This window comes from Rana temporaria, chromosome 6, assembly GCF_905171775.1.
Source record: "Rana temporaria chromosome 6, aRanTem1.1, whole genome shotgun sequence".
NCBI classification, from domain to species: domain Eukaryota; kingdom Metazoa; phylum Chordata; class Amphibia; order Anura; family Ranidae; genus Rana; species Rana temporaria.
Genome location: NC_053494.1, coordinates 145,800,713 through 145,823,969, shown reverse-complemented (window position 1 = coordinate 145,823,969; position 23,257 = coordinate 145,800,713). Strand labels below are relative to the sequence as shown.

Sequence of the window (23,257 nt, the reverse complement as noted above, 5' to 3'; positions counted from 1 at the left end):
ATGCACTTTAACCACTTAAGACCCGGACCAATATGCAGGTAAAGGACCTTGCCCCTTTTTGCGATTGGACACTGCGTCGATTTAACTGACAATTGCGCGGTCGTGCGACGTGGCTCCCAAACAAAATTGCATCCTTTTTTCCCCACAAATAGAGCTTTCTTTTGGTGGTATTTGATCACCCCTGCGGTTTTTATTTTTTGCGCTATAAACAAAAATAGAGCGACAATTTTGAAAAAAATTCAATATTTTTTACTTTTTGCTATAATAAATATCCTCAAAAAAAGATATAAGAAATTTTTTTTTCCTCGGTTTAGGCCGATACGTATTCTTCTACATATTTTTGGTAAAAACGATTGGTTTGCGCAAAATTTATAGCGTTTACAAAATAGGGGACAATTTTATGTCATTTTTATTAATATTTTTTTTTTTACTACTAATTGCGGCGATCAGCGATTTTTTTCATGACTGCGACATTATGGCGGACACATTGGCCAATTTTGACACATTTTTGGGACCATTGTCATTTCCACAGCAAAAAGTGCTATAAAAATGCATTGATTACTGTGAAAATGACAATTGCAGTTTAGGAGTTAACCACTAGGGGTCGCTGTAGGGGTTGAGTGTGACCTCATATGTGTTTCTAACTGTAGGGGGGCAGGGCTGGACGTGTGACGTCATTGATCGTCTTTCCCTATATCAGGGAACAGACGATCAATGACAGTGCCACTGTGAAGAATGGGGAAGCTGTGTTTACACACACCTCTCTCCGTTCTTCAGCTCCTGTGACCGATCACGGGACACCGGCAGCGATCGGGTCTGCGGGTCCCGCGGCCGCGGTCACAGAGCTTCGGACCGGGTCACGTGCGCGCGCTGGCCCGCGGCTGGCCTTCTAAAGGCAACGTACCTGTACGTGCCTGTGCCCAGCCGTGCCATTCTGCCGATGTATATGTGCAGGAGGCGGTCCTTAAGTGGTTAAGGTCATCACAGAGGACAATGGGGCACTGTTTACATCTGGAGGGAAACTGATTTAACCTCTAAATATTGAAAGGCTTCTTCACACTAGCTGTAAAAATGTGGAATAGACTCTCCCAAGTGCTGGTTCTGGCCAGCTCAGTAGATTGTTTAAAAAAAGGCCTGGATTCTTTCCTAAATGCACAAAATATACCTGGATACTCATATTTATATGTGAAGTTGATCCAGGGAATATTCGATTGCCTCTTGAAGGATCAGAAAAGGAACCGCCCCCATGGAGCAAATTCGATTGTGCTTTATTGGGTTTTATAGCCTTCTTCGGGATAAACTGTGGGTATAGGATTGTGTATATGGAAGTTTTCGATTTGTTTTGTTTTTTTGTGGATTGAACTGGATGGACTTTTTTCAACCAGATTGTATGTAACATGATGAAAAATCAGAGCATGATTAATAATTGTATATACAATATATATATATATATATATATATATATATATATATATATATATATATATATATATATATATATATATATATATTTATTTATTTATACATACATATATTTATGTATACACACAATCACTATATATATATATATATATATATATATATATATATATATATATATATATATATATATATATATATTTATATAAAGATAGATGGACCTAAAGAGTTGTATTGTCCCAGGGTTTTTCACCTTAATGCATTGTATGCATTAAGGTGAAAAACCTTATGTGCTGCAGCTGTCCCCTAGAGCCCCCCTTTTTCTTACCTGAACCTGTCTGTTCCAGCGACGAGCATGAACCCAGTGGCTCTAGCCACTGTCTCAGGTCCTCAAGAGCATAGGTGAGCTCAAACACACATGTGTGTATATACTGCAATGGACGGTGTCAGTAGGGCAGAGATTGGTGTAAGCAAGGCAGTGGCTGGAGTAGGTAGTTTTTAATATTTTTTTTTTTTTTACAGTTTTATCTCTTTTGTTGTTGTTCTTTTATGATTATTTATTAACTTTTTTTTTTTTTTTTTTTTTTAGGAGCCCCAGTAGGGGGCTTTGGTGAAATATCAGGGGTCTAAACAAGGAAAATCTACACCACACAGGGTGATTAGGGTGGCACACCCTGTGTGCATGCCTGTGAGCAAGAGCCATTGGCTTCCACTGCTGTCAATCAAATCCAGTGACATGGGAGCCAGGGGGCAGGGCAGAGTCCTGCCATCTGTGTCAATGGACGCAGTAGCAGGACTGGGGAGCGAGCCTGCACGGGTGCCCTCATGAAAATTGTCTCTCCGTGGGGGCACACACCGAAGAGGAGGAGCCATGAGCGCCGACTGGGGACCCCAGAAAAGGAGGATCAGGGCTGCTCTACAAAGAGCTTGCAAAGAGCAGGAAAGTATGACATGTTTGTTATTAAAAAAAAAAATACTTTTGCAATCACTTTAACTATGCTGGATCCTTGACAGACACACTCACTCTATGGTTGCCTTCCAGTCACACCACATCTGAACTCCCAAATCTTGCATCTGCAGTTGGAATTGATGTAGGCAGTACTCATTCAGAAGGTAGGTATAGGAGGCTTCATCACAGCTTGCAAAAGCCATTAACGGAGGGGCTGCCACAAGAGAAAAGAATGGGTTATTCAATTTCTATAACACGTAAATACCTTTCAACCAAAAATAATGGTGTGTGTCACAATAACCTAGTCATGTCTGTATATGTATATATTAACATGTCAGTTCTGAAGCTTAACATCATAGTTATCAGCATGACAACTGCACGATATGACACATGACTGATAGGTAAACATATGGCAAGTATAGGTGTAATAAAAACAGGAATGATGTGACCAAGCTACATTTAGTGCCTGTGTTAGCAGTATACATCACAAACAGCAAACATTATTCCAATAATCTATATAACAGTGATTTCAAACAGACCATTATTTAAGGGTGTACTTGATTTAAGCCAAAAAAAGGTAAAAAAATTAAAGGATCACTTAATACAGTGCCTTAAAAAAGTATCCACACCCCCCGAAATAAAAATAAAAAATTATGTTACAACCAAAAAACGCAAATATTTTTGGGCGATTTTATGTTATGGACCAACACAAAGTGGCACATAATTGTGAAGTGGAAGGAAAATTATAAATGTTTTTCAAAATTTTCCTACAAATAAATATCTAAAAAGTTTGGTGTGCATTTGTATTCAGGCCCTTTTACTCTAATATCCCTAACGAAAATCTAGTCCACCTCTGTGTAATTTAATCTCAGAATAAATACAGCTGTTCTGTGAAGCCCTCAGAGGTTTCTTGGAGAACCTTAATGAACAAACAGCCTCACAAAGGCCAAGGAACACACCAGACAGGTCAGGGATAAAGTTGTGGAGAAGTTTAAAGCAGAGTTAGGTTATAAAAAAATATCCCAAGCTTTGAACATCTCACGGAGCACTGTTCAATCCAATCCATCATCTGAAAATGCAAAGAGTATGGCACAACTGCAAACCTACCAAGACATGGCCGTCTACATAAACTGACAGAACAAGCAACGAGAGCATTAATCAGACGCAGCCAAGAGGCCCATGGTAACTCAGGTGAGAGAATTTGCCCACAGGACAACTATTTATCGTGCACTCCAAATCTGGTCTTTATGAAAGAGTGGCAAGAAGAAAGCAATTGTTGAAAGAAAGCCATAGGACATCTCGTTTGTGTTTGTGTCCCCCACAGAAGCCATGTGGGGGACACAAAACTAACATTGCACATAAAGCTGAACACACCATCCCCACCCTGGAACATGGTGGTGGCAGCATCATGTTCTGGGGAAGCTGGTCATAGTTTATAGGAACATGAATAGAGCCAAATACAGGGCAATCTTAGAGGAAAAGTCTGCAAAAGACTTGAGACTGGGGGAGGTTCAATTTACAGCAAGACAATGACCCTAAACATAGAGCCAGAGCTACAATGGAATAGTTTAGATCTAAGCATATTCATGTGTTAGAATGGCCCAGTCAAAGTCCAGACCTAAATCCAATTGAGGATCTGTGGTAAGAGAAAATTGCTGTTCACAGACGCTCTCCATTCAATCTGACATAGTTTGAGCTATTTGGCAAAGAAGAATGGGCAAAAATGTCAGCACTAGATGTGCAAAGCTGGTAGAGACATACCCAAAAAAACATGCAGCTGTAATTGCAGCGAGAGGTGGTTCTACAAGGTTTTAACTCAGGGAGCTGAATACAAATGCACGCCACACTTTTCACATATTTATTTGTAAAAAAAAATTAAAATCATTTATTATTTTCTTTCCAATTCACAATTATGTTCCACTTTGTGTTGGTCTATCACATAAAATTCCAATAAAATAAATGTAAGTTTTTGGTTGTAACATGACAAAATGTGGAATATTTCAAGGGGTATGAATATTTTTTCAAGTCACTGTATTTTAACAAATGATGACCTACACACTTAGCATGCAAATCACTAAATTACATTTAATATATTTATTTTTTTTCAGAACCGTTAAGTTTCCGAAGCAGCTGGCTCACAAGCATCATATCAGATCCTTCTGGGAAACATAGGAGAGACTAGGCAATCAAGCACAGCAGCTGCAAGAGTGACAACACAGAGTTGTAATATCCAGTACAGGCTGACCAACTGTTGGACTGGCAAGATCACCAGGTATTTACAGAACATTGTCGAGGTCTTGTGGAATCAGAGAGGATAGTCTCTTTTTAAGAGGGGGACACTGCGTGATATATCAAATTGCAGTACTTTTTATGTATCTGAGTAAGGCTGGGTTCACACTTATTGCAAATTAGATGCGAGTTTCCCTGCATCCACTTTGCATGACAGGAGAGTGCGCCTGGCTCGCAATAAAGCCGGTTTACACAGCTACAGGGTGGCCGCGGTCCGCATTCGGAAAGTGTCCTGTGCGTGGTTTGTTCCGATTCAAGTGAAAATTCAGGCAAAAATTTGGACCTGGTTCGCACCTGAATCGATGAACAAGGACGCGCTGGACCCCCTGCTTTGAGCCGCGGTCGCAGCATTCTCTTGTTCTATGCAGCATGCTGGGCAATGATTGTAAGCAGAGAGTAGCATGGCGCTCTTTTGGACTTCAACTCCTAGCTATGCTTTTAGGACACCCAGCTACTGTAGGTGGAGTGCAGTGTTGCCAACCTACCAGATTGAAATTCACTAGCACAACACACGAAATTTACTGGTGCAGCCACATTTTTACTGGCATTTCATAAAAGTTACTAAATTACATTTTTAGGTGCAAATTTCAGTATTTAGGCTACAAAGAAGTATGCTAGGCAAATAGCAACGTGATTTAAGGTAGATATTAAGGTAAAAAATATATATTTTTGTTATTTTTGATATAATAAGGGCAAATTATTTAGTCACATCACCCCTTGCCTCCATCCCCCTCTGCCACCAACACCCCCTACCTTCACCCCCCTCTGCGGTGCCACAATCTCCCCCTGCCTCCAATCTCCCCCTGCCTCCAATCTCCTGGAGGCCCCCTGCCTCCAATCACCCCCTGCCTCCATCGTCCCCTGCCTCCATCCCCCTTTGCGGTGCCACCAATAACCCCTGTCTCCATGCCCACCCTCTGCGGTGCCATCATCCCCCTCTGTGGTGCCATCAATCACCCTCTGTCTCCAATCTCCCCCTGCCTCCATCCCCCTCTGCGGTGCCACCCCAGCCACCATCACCCCCTGCCTCCATTCACCCCCTGCCTCCAATCTCCATGCGCAGTTCCAAGCCGAACCAATCTCGGCTATTTTTACTGGCACATTCCAGCAACCACAGACATTTACGAATGGGGGAAAAAAGTGCCTGTTTTTACGAACTGTGCGTAAAAATACGGCCGGTTGGCAACACTGGTGGAGTGACAGAGTCAACAACCCAGCAACAGTACCACTGAGCAAAATTTGACAACACTGTAAAAGGCCCATTACAACAGGAAGAGACCTAGGGACAGCTAAACTTGAAGGATCAACAGGTACGTTGGATAGAAAAGAAAAGGTAAAAATGTAAAGCACTTTTACCACTTGACCTCTGTAAGATTTTATCGCCTTCCTAACTAGGTAATTTTTTTCTATTCAGCACTGTGCTACTTTAACTGCCAATTGTGCAGTCATGCAATATCGTTTTTTTTTTACACAAATAGAGCTTTTGTTGGTGGTTTTTGATCACCCTTGGGTTTTTTATTATTTGTGATAAAAAATTTAAAAAGACAGAGAATGTATACAAAAATGTATTCTGCTACATGTCTAAAAAAAATCCCAATAGGTGTATATTAATTGGTTTGTGTGAAGGTTATAGCATCTACAAACTATAGAATATAAACAGTTGTGCTCATAGGTTTACATACCCTGGCAGAATTTATGATTTCTTGGTCATTTTTCAGAGAATATGAATGATAACACAAACTTTTCTTTCACTCATGGTTAGTGTTTGGCTGAAGCCATTTATTAGTAGGCACAACCATCGGTTAAAAATCCACGCATGCTCAGAATCATTTTTAATAATTGTACCTTAACGTAAGTGTTCTGGTTTGAGAAGCCTCTGGGTCCCTTTAGATTTTTATTTCATTTGGGTACTCTTATGCCTCGTACACACGATTGGTTTTCCCGACGGGAAAACTGGCATGTGTATGCTCCATAGCAGTTTTCCCGACAGGAAAACTGTGGGCAAAAAAATTTGAAATTGTTCTTTTTTTTTCCTGCCGTGATTCTCTGTGTTTTTTTGCCCGGCAGTTTTCCCATGGGAAACACTGCAGTGGAGCATACATGCGGCCGGTTTTCCCAACCAAAGCTGTCATCGCAGTTTTCCTGTCGGGAAAACCGGCTGTGTGTACATGGGAAAAGCAACCGAGCAGGTTCTCGGTTTTCCCAGTGGACTTTTGACCGCCGGGAAAACCGATCGTGTGTACGTGGCATAAGGGTTAATCTCCCTACCCAGCCTTTATCATTCTCGATAATTATTTTCCCAGTTAAAACTGAGGAAGAGGAGGTTCCCCTTGAGACATTTTCTGATCATTGCTAGGGTGTAGGAAAGCAGTGTTACCTTATGGCATTCCTGTCAGGGCTGAGAGCTGGCTGGAATCAACTGTATACATGGCTGCAGACAAGTGGCCCCTTTCAAAGTCAAAGGTGCTGCCTCAACCACCTGAGAGCAGTGGATTTCTGGACTGATTAGAAATGTTAGAAAATTAATCTTATTAAGGTGGATTGTACCATTGCTTTTGTAATTGCAATACCTATTTTGTGTTTATTGTACTTTTATTTAATAAATCGTTTTTACCTACTACACTATGAGAGCCCTACTGCGCCCCTGTTTTCCCATCATCTTCAACTTGTATTTAGCCATACCCCTTTAAGCCCCTAACACCATTGGCGCAATCTTGCTACACCCACCACTACTGTACATGTGGTGTGCTATGCACGTTGCGTCAGTGCTCCATTCAGGGTGCCCCAGGACTGTCACAATCTTAACAACACTCCTGGTTAGAGGGCAGCATGTTTCTAAAATCTACTATGAGTTCCTTTCTTATTTTTATATCATTTTTCTGAACACCTCTGGACGTTTGTGGCTAAAATTCAACAACCTGCAGAGAAAAGTGTGTGGTGAATAAGAGGAGAGGTGTCAGAAGACGTAGTTCAAGATACATGAAGCCATCTCCTCTTTCTCTTCTTGGTATGTACAGTAGCTGTAAATGTAAAGCAGACAGCACACTGCCTCCAATAGTCTATTCTAACATTGGTTTTTACTAAAAATAATTGCATGATACAAGAGGTGGAGATTATACAAAAGAACATCATCATCATGGTGTATTACAGCTACACTTGGCTCACAGAGATGAAGAGAAAACTCAAGATTTTCCAGTCAATTTACATCCCAATATTTGGCACTGTTGTGTGAGTACCATTTTCTCTCCAAGCACAGACTGTTTTACAATTGTTCCATGTATGGTAACCTTTCGAATCTGACATCTGGTTTGATTTTATCCCACAAGAAAAAAAAATCTGCTCAAATTAGCCATTTACATCATCCAATACTGCTGCCCCACACAAGACTGCAGTGCAGTACGAAGCAGTGGAATCAAAGCCTACACCTTGCACAATGTCAGATTATTGGAAGCTTTGCTTATCAAATGTGCACTTTTTTATAGGGATTGCAGATCAGATTATTAGCTCAAATAATGATCACATAAATTAAAAGAAAGTTCTATGATCAGACAGATTGAATAATTGTGCCAGAGAGTAGGATTAACAGGATAAAAAGATGAACTGAAATTCTCTGAAAGAGGAACATTGACATTTTTTTTTTTACTGTCTTAAAAGTTAGCATCTTCTGGAACAAAAGAAGAATAGAAAGGATTGAAGGAATGACGGATGGACAAAAGGAAGGCAGGAAGGTGACAAACGAGGAAGGAAGGAAGATGAAAATAAAATAAAACAAAGAAAGATTATAGGTATAGTAGATACAGAAGGAAGGAAGAAAAGAGATTCAAATAGATAACAAATACAAGAGATACCATAGAAATTAAGAAAAAAAATGGAGAAGCAAAAGAGGGTGGAAAGGACGAGCAGGAGGAGAGAAATGAAGAAAAAAGAAAGGGAAAGGAGGAGAAGAGGAAGGGAAGGGAAAAAAGGAAAGGGAGAGGTGGAGGACAGGAAGATAGGGAAGAGAAAGGAAAGGAGGAGGAGAAGAGAAATGAAGGGAAAAGAAAGGGAAAGGAGGAGAAGAGGAAGGGAAGGGAAACGAAAGGAGGAGGAAGAAAAGAGGAAGGGAGTGAAGAGAAAGAAAAAGAGGTGAAGGAGAAGAGGCAGAAAGGGAAGATAATGGAAAGGAGGAGGAGAAGATGAAGTAAGGGAATAGAAAAGAAAGAAGGAAGGGAAGAGGGGGAGAAGAAGAAGGATCAGAAGAGAAGAAGAAAACGAGGAAGGAAGGGAAGAGAAGGAGGAGGGAGAAAGGAGGAGAAAGGGGGAAAAAGAGGGAGGGGGAGAAAGGAGGAGGCAGAAGGCAGGAGGAGGAGAAGGAGGAAGAGGGAGGAAGAGGGAGTGGAGGGAGGAGAGGGAAGGAGGCAGGAGGAGGAGGAGGTAGGGGGAGGAAGAGGGAGGGGGAGGGAGGAGGAAGGAGAAGGAGGCAGGAGGCAGGAGAAGGAGCAGGAGGAAGGGGGAGGAAGAGGGAGGAGGAGGAGGAAGGAGGAAGGAGGCAGGAGGAAGGAGGCAGGAGGAGGAGGAGGAGAATAGGAAAGGAAAGATTATAGGTACAGTAGAGACAGAAAGAAGGAAGGAAAAAATAGATAAAAATAGATAACAGATACAGCAGGTGAAAAGATGAAAAGATTATAGGTTGGAAGAAAGAAAGAAAGAACGAACGAGGGAGATCATATTTAGGTATATATAGTAGATAGAAAGGTATAATAAATCATGTCTACATAATAATACATTTTCTGTACTTTTTGTTCTTACTGGCAAGGTATTTATGGCACATAAGTGTGATCAATATAATATGAACAGACAACTAGACTTTGACAAGCACACCGTATTTCATAATTGTAATTAATGAGCCTGTCATATTCTGGCATGCAGGATGAGCTTGGTATCATTAGTGTTAGACATTTCTAAGAGGTTATAGGATATTTCACAATATCTACTGGTGATCTGTGATTTATGTTGTTAGCTTGGTAGTTGCTACACAACAGGATTAAAGTGGTCGTCAAGGAAAAAGTTTTTCTGCTACATGCTGTGCATTTCCACAGGGCACCATCATGTAATCATTATATTCTTAGAGGGTATAGTGCATATATGAATAAACGTATACATTTTTTTGTTTTCTCTCATCTCTGCAGAAGTTAGGCCTCTTTCGCATGAACGGCAGTCCCTGCTGCATCTCCGAAAAGTGATCTGCAGTGGATCACTTTGCAGATATTCAGGAGGTGATATTTTCACCTCCAAATGCTTTTTTGGGTTATTTTGGAAAGTCAATTTTAATATACATGTGGGGTTCATTTCGTTACGAAATAAAATTCGGACAAATTTTCTTTATTCAAAAATTTCCAAATGAAAAAAGTACCGAATTTAAATGAATCCAAAAAAATGTAATTCAAATTCGAATCGTTTTGGAATACTTTTCGAATAGTTTTCAAATTTGAAAAGTTTTCAAATTCGAATAGTTTTCAAATTCGAAAACCTTTTGAATTCAAATAATTTTCCAATTTTCAAAGAGAATAAAATAGATAAGAAAATAAAGCAATAGAATAAAAACAAAAATGTATATTTTTTCTATTCTATTCCTGTATTTTCTATTCTATTTTATTTGCTTTGGAAATTGGAAAACAATTTGAAAACTATTCAAAACTGATTTGAAAACTTTTCAAATTTGAAATTGATTTGAAAACTTTTCAAATCTTTTTGAAAACGAATAAACAAAACGAATCCCAAAAAAGAATGAAACAAATTTTTTAGTTCTGCACATGTCTAGCATTTAACTCAATTGTGGTGTGGTCCCGCTAACTTTAATGGGTGAGTTTGACAGGCTGTGGCACCTTTCAAATTCAATGTGCCAAGGTAAAGCCTTACTATACATCTAAAGGGAAAGGCATGAATACCTCTCCATCTGCTATGTTAGGTTTTAGGTTGGCGGGTGGGGGTTGGTAAAAAGTGAATCAACCCCATACTTTTATTGCCCCCTTGTCACCCATTTGAATAAGGCCTAAAGTGTTATTAAACCCTCCACATAAAACATGATATACAGCAGTAAAGCACAGCACTTACACAGTTTTATGTCTGCCTTGTGTTTATAGTCTCTCACTTCTTTGTAAATCCCCCATGCCATAGCCACACTTTCGCTCACACTTCTACCCAAAACTACATTCTGACATGAACAGAGAATGAAGTGGTTAATTGACACGACAGGCATGCATGCACTTTGAACTACAGTCAGATGTGGGAGACTAGCATTAACTCTTAGGATGGACATGCATGTGCTTTGTTAAGACAGTGCTGATCATAAAGGGACATCTAGTCCAGAACCCTGAAGTCACGTGACCTTTTTTGTAACTTTATTGAGCACACACCAGAAGTTTATGGAACGGAGGCTAAGTAAAAAGATGCAAGACAATTTTTTATAAACTCATTGTCAAGCCTTGTTTACACCTGTTTTGGTCAGTGATAAAAATCAGCAGCTAAGCCACATTTCTACCTCCACCTTAAGCCAGTGTAGTACTACCCCTGTAGGGGCTACTGAGATTAACTGGTTCTTTCCCAAACAGTACCGAGACAGACAGTCACCCAAGCAACAGTTCATTCAATCCAGTTTCAATAAACAGTCTAGGGTTGTGGTTTATTGCTGGTAAACTTGAGAACAAGATGGTGATTAGGGCATAGAATGCTCCAAAAATGCTCTGCAATGGTTGGTGAACAGATGACTTTCTAGTCTAGAAGCCTTTCTAGTAGTCGTATGTAACAGTGAACAATCCAAGGCTCTACAGCTGAAGACCATGGGGCAAATCTTAGATTCTTTGGTTATCCTGCACCAATGCGCAACCATCAGTACCCGGTGTAGTGTCCAGCACACAGTCTCAGAGATCAACTAAAGGTCACTACTTACACCTCCCCAAGACAGCTGCCTCCTTCCAGCTACCCCTGGACCCAAACCTGTGAGCAAGATGGTGCCTTTCAGGACTGGATTCCTTATTGTGTGGTTCTGCAGATAGTTTTGAGCAAGTCCATTTGAGCCTTTATTCCTGGCCTTTCCAAGGCCTTCTAAAGCAGCTGTTCAGTCCATGTACTGTCTGACAACAGCAGCTCCTGAACCTCTGGATCCTTCCTGGGGAGAAAGAACCCTGTTCTACCACACTCCAGCCCACTCCTGGACACTTCCTTTCCATCAAAATCCCAACCTGTGAGACCCTGAACAGGCCAGAACAAACAATTACTGCTTCCTTGATTATAAAAGGAGACAAAGCTACATTTGCCTAGCAACCTACGCTACGAAGGTGCAAAATTAGAAAGGCAGCAGATTGCTTTGCACAACATAATTTTCAAATGAAACAATATGAGGAATGGTCAGATGTGCCTCATATCAGAAACAGGAGATGCAATGTAATCTACCATCAAAGCAAATAATAAACATAAGAGGCTACTTTGTTATGGGCAGAAATAAAGAAAGGAATCAATCTCTTCCCGTATTTACAAAAAAAAACAGCACTTTGAACCCTTTTCCATAAATCCCCTTTTTACTTTCCAGTCACTTTATTTACAGTTCTGGCAATTTACAAAGCTACCCTTAGCTTTCATGTATGGTGTCTAAAGCTGGCCATACACCAGTAGAATTTCATTAGAACATCTTTACAGAAATTCACAAAAATGTAATTTTCCCATCACTAATTTTGTTCAAACGTCTTTAAAATTTCATCCAGACCTGCAAGTTGAATGGAATGCCAGACATATTAAACAGGTTTGTTTTATAGAACATGTGTATTACACTATGTACACTATTACTTGCCCAGAAACTATATTCACAATTAGAATTAAATCTGAGAAAAAGTTTCCACCCCACCCCTTCAAATGTTCTCATCACTATGGTTGAAAACTATTGTCAACCTCACTAGAACCCCCCATTAGAAGATCTATCTAAAAAAATTGAACACAATTCTGCTGATGTAAGGCCAGCTTACTGAATGGCATTTAATTTGCTAAAGCACATTGGGGGATATTTATCAAGCAAATTAGTGACACATTTAAATACAATTCAGGCTGTCTTTCATTTAGAAAAGTATTTGCAATAGTTTTTCTATGTATTTTTGATCTGCAATCATGGACAACAAACTGAGGCAGACTTGCCAAGATCTACCAGAGAATAAACACTTAAGATGATTTTTACTCCAAGCGATGCACAGCTATGAAGTGGCCAAGACCAAGTTTTATTCTGTGCTACTTTAAAAGAGAAGTTCAAGATAAAAAAAACAAACATTTATGCCCTGTACACACGGTCTGAGTTTCCGTCGGAATAAACTCTGACGAGTTTTTCCGACGGAATTCGTTCAGGCTGTGTTGCATACACACGGACACACCAAATTCCGTCAAAAACGCGATGACGTACAACACTACGACGAGCCTAGAAAAATTAAGTTCAATGCTTCCGAGCATGCGTCGAATTGTTTCCGAGCATGCATATTTTTTTCTCCGTCGGAGTTCCATACAGACGAACGGAATTTCCGACATGTTCTCTTTCTAACTCTGTTGGAATTACCAACGGAAAAAGTCAGATGGGGCATACACACGGTCGGAATATCCGATGAAAAAATTCTGTCTGACTTTTTCCGTCGGAAATTCCGATCCTGTGTACAAGGCATTATACTCACCATGGGGTGGATTCTGACATCATTATATAATGGCAGAATATGGGATACAATATGGGAGAAAAATTGGAAGACAGGGGCCAATTATTGCCACCTTATAAAAAGAATTGCCTGAACGAGAACCTTTATAACAGCATTAAAACATATTGATTTAATGAAAGCTACAGATTTACAATATTAAAAATTGCTTTTAACAATACAATAACATGTTAATTCTTATATAAGAATTTAAGGATTGTGTTTGCATACCAAATGGCCCCAATTACCTGTCTGTACCTGGTAAGCCGCTCATAATCTCCTGCCCAGAATACTTGTAGCTGATTGGCTCAGGGCCCATGCATATCTTTTCAATTATGTTGTGTCATGTTGCATGTTAAAGTGGTTGTAAACCTTCCCCCACAACTTTATCCCATGTAAATCAGCATAAAAAACCCTAATGAACACTGCTTGTAGAAATATCCTTACTTGCTTAGTATTGTTGTAATCCTTTCTTTTCTTTAGAATGACATCACTGGAGCATGCCCAGATCTCCCCTGATTTACGGCACACTCTGTTTGCTTGTCTGTCTGCTATCAGGACTTTCTAGGCACGACAGTGAAATCCCACGAGACTGCATAATCACTCAGAGCTTCCTCCTACACCCCGTGTGACCATGTGACATCACACGTGGTATAAACCCGGGCTAAAGCTGATAAGACTGACATAGGCAAACACTAGATAATCTGCACAAGTAAATACTACAGTATGAAAATAAACAAGTGGCTATGAGCAGGAAAGCAGGGTTGCCATAGAAATGTTGGATTGAGAAGGAGGCTTGGTTAACAGTACAGGAAGTGCTCAATGTATGGACGGAAATACACTCTATGTGGACTCAGAATACAATACTTAAGATGGCACTGCCTCACCTCTGCAAACAAGTTTTTTTAAAGTTACTTTAAACAGTAAGTAATATGCAATTTGGGCTGGATTACAGTGGCTATCAATTGATAATTACTTTATATAATGGACTAAATGAAAAGAAGCATCAGAGTGGGAGAGTTTACTTCCTCTTTAACTGCTTGCCGACCAGCCGGCGTAAAATCGGCTCTGCTGGGCGAGATCACGTAATATTACGTCATCTCACCGAGCAGCCAATAGGGGCGTGCGCGCCGCCGTAGGTGCGCTCCCCGCTCGCCCCTGACGCGATCCATTACCGCGTGCTACCATTGGGGTAGATTCAGAGAGAAGATACGACGGCGTATCTCCATCGTATCTCTGAGTCCCGCCGGTCGTATCTATGCGCCTGATTCATAGAATCAATTACGCATAGATTTCTATTAGATCCGACCGGCGTAAGTCTCTTACGCCGTCGGATCGTAACTGCATTTTTCCGCTGACCGCTAGGGGCGTGTATGCTGATTTACGTGTCAAAATATGTAAATCAGCAAGATACGCAAATTCACGAACATACGCCCGGCCGACGCAGTACATTTACGCAATTTACATTAGGCTTTTCCCGGCGTATAGTTACCCCTGCTATATGGTGGCGTAAGTGTGGCGTACCAATGTTAAGTATGGCCGTTGTTCCCATTGAATTTTGAATTTTTTACGTCGTTTGCGTAATTCGTCCGTGAATGGGGCTGGACGTCATTTATGTTCACGTCTAAACCAATGACGTCCTTGCGGCGTACTTTGGAGCAATGCACACTGGGAAATTCCACAGACGGCGCATGCGCCGTTCGGGAAAAACGTCAATCACGTCGGGTCAAGCCTAATTTACATAACACACGCCCACCTCTTCACTATTTGAATTAGGCGGGCTTACGCCGGCCTATTTACGCTACGCCGCCGCAACTTTCTTTTAAGAATACGGCACTTGCCTGTAAAAGTTGCAGAGGCATAACGTAAATAGGATACATTACGCCCGCACAAAGAAAGGCCGATCTACGTGAATCTACCCCTTAGTGTACTATTCAAAATAAGGCGTTACAACAATATGTGAATAAGTGTGAATTTCTCTCAGTACTGAAAGGGTATCTCTTTAGAAGCTTTACATCAGGGTTCACGCACACATGTGCACTGTGGCATCATGCACTAAAATGCACAAGTTAATGCATGTTACCACAACACATGGCACACACTTGCTCTGTATGTGATGCATTGTGTTAGAATTGATTTTAAATGGAATCTCAATGCATTTGATGGCAGAGTCCAACACACAACTTACTACAATGCACCGCAAGACAAATATTGTGTTTTGTGGCACACAGCATTGTAATAAATAAAATGCCACACACATTTTTTCATCCATTTTGGTGTGTTAGCAGCTATTGGCTATTGCATGTGCATTAATGCCCCACAACCAAACACTTAAGTGTGAACGGGCCCTAAATGCTAGCAGGAATACTGACGGGTGTTAAAGCAGGGACCTTCATAAAGTGACACTTCATTACAGGAGTTACTAAAGTGGAGTGCCAACCTGGAACCTTTTGGGTGGGTTCTTTTTATTCCCCCCAAAAAAAAAAAACTTAAAGAATTTTCAGAATGGGTATATACACTATATTAAATATTTCTTAATATACAACAACCCTCTAATTTGTATGGTTCTCTATAGAGATATATTCTGTTCATGAATTTAAATAATCTAAAGTGCAGCATCCTAGAAGGACAACATAGATTTCAGCTTTCCATTATCTGGTTACTGCAATCCGCTGCTATTGTTTGTGCTGTCTTGATGAATAATCCTAAACATGTCATTCCCTATAAGGGAGCCTCTAACAGCTCTGAAGGAATTTTATAGTGATCGGTGGTCATGTACGCTTTGGTAATATTGTTCATTCAGCTTTTGTTTCCTGAAAGCTAATCAGGAATATTGGATTCTATGCGCTAGAGAAGAGAAATGTCCTAGACAATACCCTAGAAATATGCATATTAACCAAGACTCCAGAGCTGTGCGTGTACAGATTTCCTGTAAAGATTTTATTGGTTAATTGATTTCTAGATAATAGGAATAGATAAAACTGAAGATTGCCCATCAATACTTGTCCTTGGGACTAAAAATGATGTTATTTCTTTCCACTCTGAATTAAATATAACATTTGCCTTTAATAGACTTTCTAGTACAATTTATTCTAGTTGTTACAGAGCAGAGTGCCATACTGGACCTGAGACATCTTTCACTTCAATTATCTAGAATATGGAACCTAGGGGTGCTTAACAGCCCCGAATGTTGACAATCTCATAAAATTATAAGCATGGGGCATGAGCAATTCTTGACACATTTGTCATTTAAGGTTATGTAAAAAAACATTTATTTTAATCTAATCTTTTTCTTGTTTTGGATAGAGGGAATAGGATAGGGAATGGTTACTATCAGGTTGTTATTATTATGTTATATTATTATGTTCTTGCCTCGGTTTGGAAAATTGATTGTGGAATTCCTTCTTATGATCATTGTCACCATTGTAAGGGGTTAGCTCGGTAGCGGGGTGTGTGACCCCCTGGATGGGTTCACGACACACTGAATTTATACAGACAGGCAGTCGAAGACGGTTGAAAACAAAGATTTTGGTTTATTCTTCCATCTTGCTGGAAACAAGTGCAAGCATCCAAACAGCATAAACAAAATCAAACATAAAATAAACCCTGGCCACTTGGGGCATCTACCTTCACCACACAGGAACCTATCTAGGGAGTCTGGCACAGCCTAGTGCTGGGCAGACACTGCTGGTCATACAGCAGAAAAACAATAGTCTTTTGATTTTTATCACACAGAAAAATCAATCACCTTCTCACCTCCTCAGAAGACTTTCAGTACACTGCTCTCCTTACTCACAAAGCCTCAGGATGCAGCAATTCAGTGGTAATCCTCTGGATTACTTATAGAGGCCTTAATTGCCTCATTCTGAACAGCTGAAGTTTTCCAACGGCCTTTAGCCTTTTCTGGCTACTTTTGCAGCCGACGCCTAATAACAATTGGTGTATTGTCTAAACAAGGCAGAAATGTATGTCCCGTCTGTGACAACACCCACAGATTTACCTGACTTCCTGTCACACCATCCAAAAAGAATAAATAAATGTTTTTATTTTGACATAGTTAAACACTGCTGTTGTGTTAATATTTAGTGTTTAGTGTTAAAATGTAGTACTGAGCAATGGCATTCTGTAACATTTGTTAACCACTTTCCGACCGCTGGCCATCATATGACGTCCTCGGCTTTGTGGTGATATGTCTGCAGCTACAGGCATCATTCAGATATCTGCATGTTCAGCCGGCGATTCCCTACACCATAAGAATGATCATAGCGGCTGTTCCAGATGGTCACCGGAGTCTCTATGGTCGTCAGAGGCCAGGTGTGATGTTATGATGTCACACCCAGCCTCTGCATTCAAAAAAACTATGCCGCTTCGGCTTTTAAAGTGTCAAAATACATTTTTTAAGTAAAATTTTTTAAAGTGACCCTGTCCCAGTATGCTCACACGCAGAAGCGAACGCATACGCAAGTCCTGCCCACATATGAAAACGAAGTTCAAATAACACATGTGAGGTGTTGCCGCTAACGTTAGAGCGAGAGCAATAATTCTAACCTTATCCTCTGTAACTCAAAACATGTAACCCGTAAAAAAAATTAAAACCCTATGGGGATTTTTAGGTACCGAAGTTTGGCGCCATTCCACAAGCGTGTGCAATTTTGAAGCGTGACATGTTAGGTATCTATTTACTCGGCGTAACTTCATCTTTCACATTATGCAAAATAATTGGTCTAACTTTACTGTTTTTTTTTAAAAGCATGAAAAAGCATGTTTGAAAAATTGCTGCGCAAATACCGTGCGAGAAAAAAAAGTTGCAATGACCGCCATTGTATTCTCTAGGGTCTAGGGTTTGGGGGTTCTATGTAATTTTCTAGCAAAAAAATAATGATTTTTACATGTAGGAGAGAAGTGTCAGAATTGGCCTGGTTGTTAAGTGGTTAATCAAAGTAAAATCAAAGTCTTTACTCCATCAATGCTGTCACTTGTTGGTGAGATAACTACTAGGGGGGAGTTTATTAGGAAGAAAGTATATAGGGCCAGATCCACAAAAGAGATACTCCGACTTAACTGCTGTTCAGTCTGTGTGTAACTTTGGAAACGATCCTCAAAAGGCTTTTTCCAAAGTTAGGCAGAAGATCAGGCATGTGTAATTGAATTACACTGCCGAATCTTAGGATGCAGTACCGCATCCGCCGCTGGGGGCATTTCGAGTCGAAATGCCGTTGCTAGTATGCAAATTAGCACTTAAGGCGATCCACAAAGCTTTCCAGCTTCCTTTTTGCGCCGTAAGTGTTATTTTGCAAGTGTAAATTAGGGCTGGTTCTACAAAGTGTAAACTAGTCACACCTTGTAAAAGCCCATTCCAGCGACGGCATTTGGTATGCTTTCCCGAGGGAGAACTCCACGGCAATTTGTAAAAACAAAACCGGCATGGGTTCCCCCCCAGGAGCATACCAGGCCCTTAGGTCTGGTATGGGTTGTAAGGAGACCCCCCCACGCCAAAAAATCGACGTAGGGGGTCCCCCTACAATCCATACCAGACCCGTATCCAAAGCACGCTACCCGGCCGGTCAGGAAGGGAGTGGGGACGAGCGAGCGGCCCCCCCCCCTCCTGAGCCGTGCCAGGCCGCATGCCCTCAACATGGGGGGGTTGGGTGCTCTGGGGCAGGGGGGCGCACTACGGGCCCCCCCCACCCCAGAGCATCCTGTCCCCATGTTGATGAGGACAGGACCTCTTCCCGACAACCCTTGCCATTGGTTGTCGGGGTCTGCGGGCGGAGGCTTATCGGAATCTGGGAGTCCCCTCAAATAAGGGGGCCCCCAGATACCGGCCCCCCACCCTAAGTGAATGGATATGGGGTACATCGTACCCCTATCCATTCACCTGTAGGCAAAAAGTAAAAGTTAATAAACACACAACACAAGGCTTTTTAAAATATTTTATTATTCTGCTCCGGATGCCCCCCCTGTCTTCGTTATTAGCTCAATTAGCAGGGGGGGCTTCTTCTTCCGCTCTCCGGGGGTCTTCCACTCTCCGGGGGTCTTCCGCTCTCCGGGGGTCTTCTCCGCTCTCCGGGGGGGGCTTCTCCGGACTCCGGGGGGCTTCTTCCATCTTCTCCCCTCTTCCGCTGTTGACTCGGCGAACCCCGGTTCTTCTGCAGCTCTCCGGTGCCTTCTTCTTCAGCGCTGGCTGCCTGCTATGTTTGTGTGTTAGCTCGATTTCAAACAGGCAGCCAGCGCGGTCTTCTGTGGCGTCAGGGTCTTCTCTTCCTTTCTTCCGATGTTGCCTCGTCGCCTGTTGTCGCTGTAATGATGGAAGCGCGCCTTGCATCCCATTTATATAGGCATCACCGTCCCATCATGCTCCGGCAGGTACCCACGTGGTGGGTGCCTACCCACGTGCACCCACCACGTGGGTACCTACCGGAGCATGATGGGACGGTGATGCCTATATAAATGGGATGCAAGGCGCGCTTCCATCATTACAGCGACAACAGGCGACGAGGCAACATCGGAAGAACAGAAGACAAGACCCTGGCGTCACAGAAGACCGCGCTGGCTGCCTGTTTGAAATCGAGCTAACACACAAACATAGCAGGCAGCCAGCGCTGAAGAAGAAGGCACCGGAGAGCTGCAGAAGAACCGGGGTTCGCCGAGTCAACAGCGGAAGAGGGGAGAAGATGGAAGAAGCCCCCCGGAGTCCGGAGAAGCCCCCCCCGGAGAGCGGAGAAGACCCCCGGAGAGCGGAAGACCCCCGGAGAGTGGAAGACCCCCGGAGAGCGGAAGAAGAAGCCCCCCCTGCTAATTGAGCTAATAACGAAGACAGGGGGGGCATCCGGAGCAGAATAATAAAATATTTTAAAAGCCTTGTGTTGTGTGTTTATTAACTTTTACTTTTTGCCTACAGGTGAATGGATAGGGGTACGATGTACCCCATATCCATTCACTTAGGGTGGGGGGCCGGTATCTGGGGGCCCCCTTATTTGAGGGGACTCCCAGATTCCGATAAGCCTCCGCCCGCAGACCCCGACAACCAATGGCAAGGGTTGTCGGGAAGAGGTCCTGTCCTCATCAACATGGGGACAGGATGCTCTGGGGTGGGGGGGGCCCGTAGTGCGCCCCCCTGCCCCAGAGCACCCAACCCCCCCATGTTGAGGGCATGCGGCCTGGCACGGCTCAGGAGGGGGGGGGGCGCTCGCTCGTCCCCACTCCCTTCCTGACCGGCCGGGTAGCGTGCTTTGGATACGGGTCTGGTATGGATTGTAGGGGGACCCCCTACGTCAATTTTTCGGCGTGGGGGGGTCTCCTTACAACCCATGCCAGACCTAAGGGCCTGGTATGCTCCTGGGGGGGGAACCCATGCCGGTTTTTTTCTTTGAAAATTGGCATGGAGTTCTCCCTCAGGAATGCATGCCGCTGTCATTTTTTTTTTTCCCGACGCAACTTTTTTAAGCCGTCGCGATCCTCAAAACTCGGCGTAACGTAACTTCGCGCATGCGCAGTACGGCCGGCGCGGGAGCGCGCCTCATTTAAATGGGACTCACCCCATTTGAATAGGAACGCCTTGCGCCGGCGGAATTTTAGTTACACAGCCTGAAATTTCTAGATAAGTGCTTTGTGGATCAGGCACTTAGGTAGAAACTTTAAGGCAGTGTAACTTAAATGGGATTTTTTAAGTTACGTCAGGTTTTTGTGGATCTGGCCCATTGTGTGTATATTGCTATGTGTCGTGTTTCTAACTTCTGTTCCTAGTCCAACAACAGAAGTACGGAGGTAAAATTATTGTACTTTGTATATATATATTGTAAGGGGTTAGCTCGGTAGCGGGGGTGTGTGACCCCCTGGATGGGTTCACTAAACACTGAACGATACAGAGAAACAGCCGAAGACGGTTGAAAACAAAGAATTTGGTTTATTCTTCCATCTTGCTGGAAACAATTGCAAGCATCCAAACAGCATAAACAAAATCAAACATAAAATAAACCCTGGCCACTTGGGGCGTCTACCTTCACCACACAGGAACCTATCTATGGAGTCTGGCACAGCCTACTGCTGAGCAGACACTGCTGGTCATACAGCAGAAAAACAAATAGTCTTTTTGATTTTTATCACACAGAAAAATCAGCAGCACCTCACCTCTTCAGAAGTATTTCTGTTCACTGCTCTCCTTCACTCAAAAAGCCTCAGGATGCAGCAATCAGTAGTAATCCTTTGGATTACTTATAGAGGCCTTAATTGCCTCATTCTGAACAGCTGAAGTTTTCCAACGCCCTTAAACCTTTATGGCTACTTCTGCAGCCGACACCCAATAATAATTGGTGTATTGTCTAAACAAGGCAGAAATGTATCTCCCATCTGTGACAACACCCACAGATTTACCTGACTTCATGTCACAATATATATATATATATATATATATATATATATATATATATATATATATATATATATATATATATATATATATAATGTGTGTGTGTTTGACAAACATAGTTGTCCATCCTTAGGCTTTGGGAAGGTCAGTTATCTCTACAGATGTCAGTGAAAAGAGTTAAAGGTTTTTTTTCTTGTGGGAACAGAATATTATATATTCTTGTTACTCTTTTTGTCTTATCAGTTGTGGAACTTTTGGTGCATCAATACAAAAGATGTTTGAAGTCTATTGCCGCGTACACACGATCATTTTTCAGCATGAAAAAAAAACAATGTTTTCCCAACTTCATCATTGTTTTAAAAAAATGATCTAGCAAAGCGTGGTGACGTACAACACGTACAACGGCACTATAAAGGGGAAGTTCCATTCGCCTTTGGGCTGCTTTAGCTGATCCCGTGTTAGTAAAAGACAATTTGCGCTTTTCTGTCTGTTACAGTGTGATGAATGTGCTTACTCCATTATGAACGGTAGTTTTACCAGAACGAGCGCTCCCGTCTCATAACTTGCTTCTGAGCAAGTTTTTTACGTCGTTTTAGCCCACACACGATAATTTTTTACAACCCGAAAAACGACATAGTTTAAAACGACGTTAAAAAATGCAGCATGTTCGGGAAAAAAAATTGTCGTTTTTCAGAACCTGAAAAATGATGTGTAACCCACACACGATCATTTTAAATGACGTTTTTGAAAAACAAAGTTTTTTTCATGCCGAAAAATGATCGTGTGTACGCGGCATAAGTACACGCTCACACCACAAGAGGAATCTCATATTATCTATCTTCCTGTTCACACCCCAAGCAACATGCTTTTGTTTGATTTGGAAGAAGTTGCAGGTATGTTTTTTTTGTTTTTGGTGTGACTGAATAGATTTCATTGGATGCACATGAAAAAGCATGAAAAAAATAATAATGGAAGCTGCACGAAAAATGCAGACATATATTTTTGAACCTAAACTTAGTTTGTTTTCTTTAGAAGTTGGCCATTCCCTAAATAGAAAAGCCTACCCAATGCCAGTATGCTGTAGAGATAGACTCTCTGGGGCAGATCCACATACATCTGCGCCGGGCGCAGCATATGTAAGATACGCTACGCCGCTGTAACTTACTTTGATTTGGTTTGAATCCTCAACGAATTTGCGCCGTAAGTTACGGCGGCGTAGTGTATCTCTCGCGGCGTAAGAGTTTCAAATTCGCCGGGTAGGGGGCGTGTTTCATTTAAATGAAGCACGTCCCCGCGCCGAACGAACTGCGCATGCGCCGTCTGTAAAAACTCCCAGGGTGCATTGCTCCAAATGACGTCGCAAGGACGTCATTGTTTTCGGCGTGAACGTAAATGGCGTCCAGCCCCATTCACAGACGACTTATGCAAACGACGTAAAATTTTCAAAATTATACGTGGGAACGACGGCCATACTTAACATTGAGTACGCCACCACCATATAGAAGCTTTAACTATACGCCGGAAAAAGCCGAA

General features: G+C 42.0%; 1 protein-coding gene across 1 annotated transcript in view; it reads right to left on the bottom strand.

Annotated features, from left to right (window-relative positions):
• Positions 1 to 23,257, bottom strand: part of RAMP1 (receptor activity modifying protein 1) — a 132,946-nt gene that overhangs the window by 39,531 nt on the left and 70,158 nt on the right. Inside the window, exons 2-4 of the mRNA XM_040358489.1 lie at positions 21,218 to 21,222; positions 9,567 to 9,571; positions 2,444 to 2,584 (exon numbers count right to left, since the gene is read on the bottom strand). Coding sequence (XP_040214423.1) covers positions 2,444 to 2,584; positions 9,567 to 9,571; positions 21,218 to 21,222 — 151 coding nt within the window. The remainder of the gene's footprint in view (positions 1 to 2,443; positions 2,585 to 9,566; positions 9,572 to 21,217; positions 21,223 to 23,257) is intronic.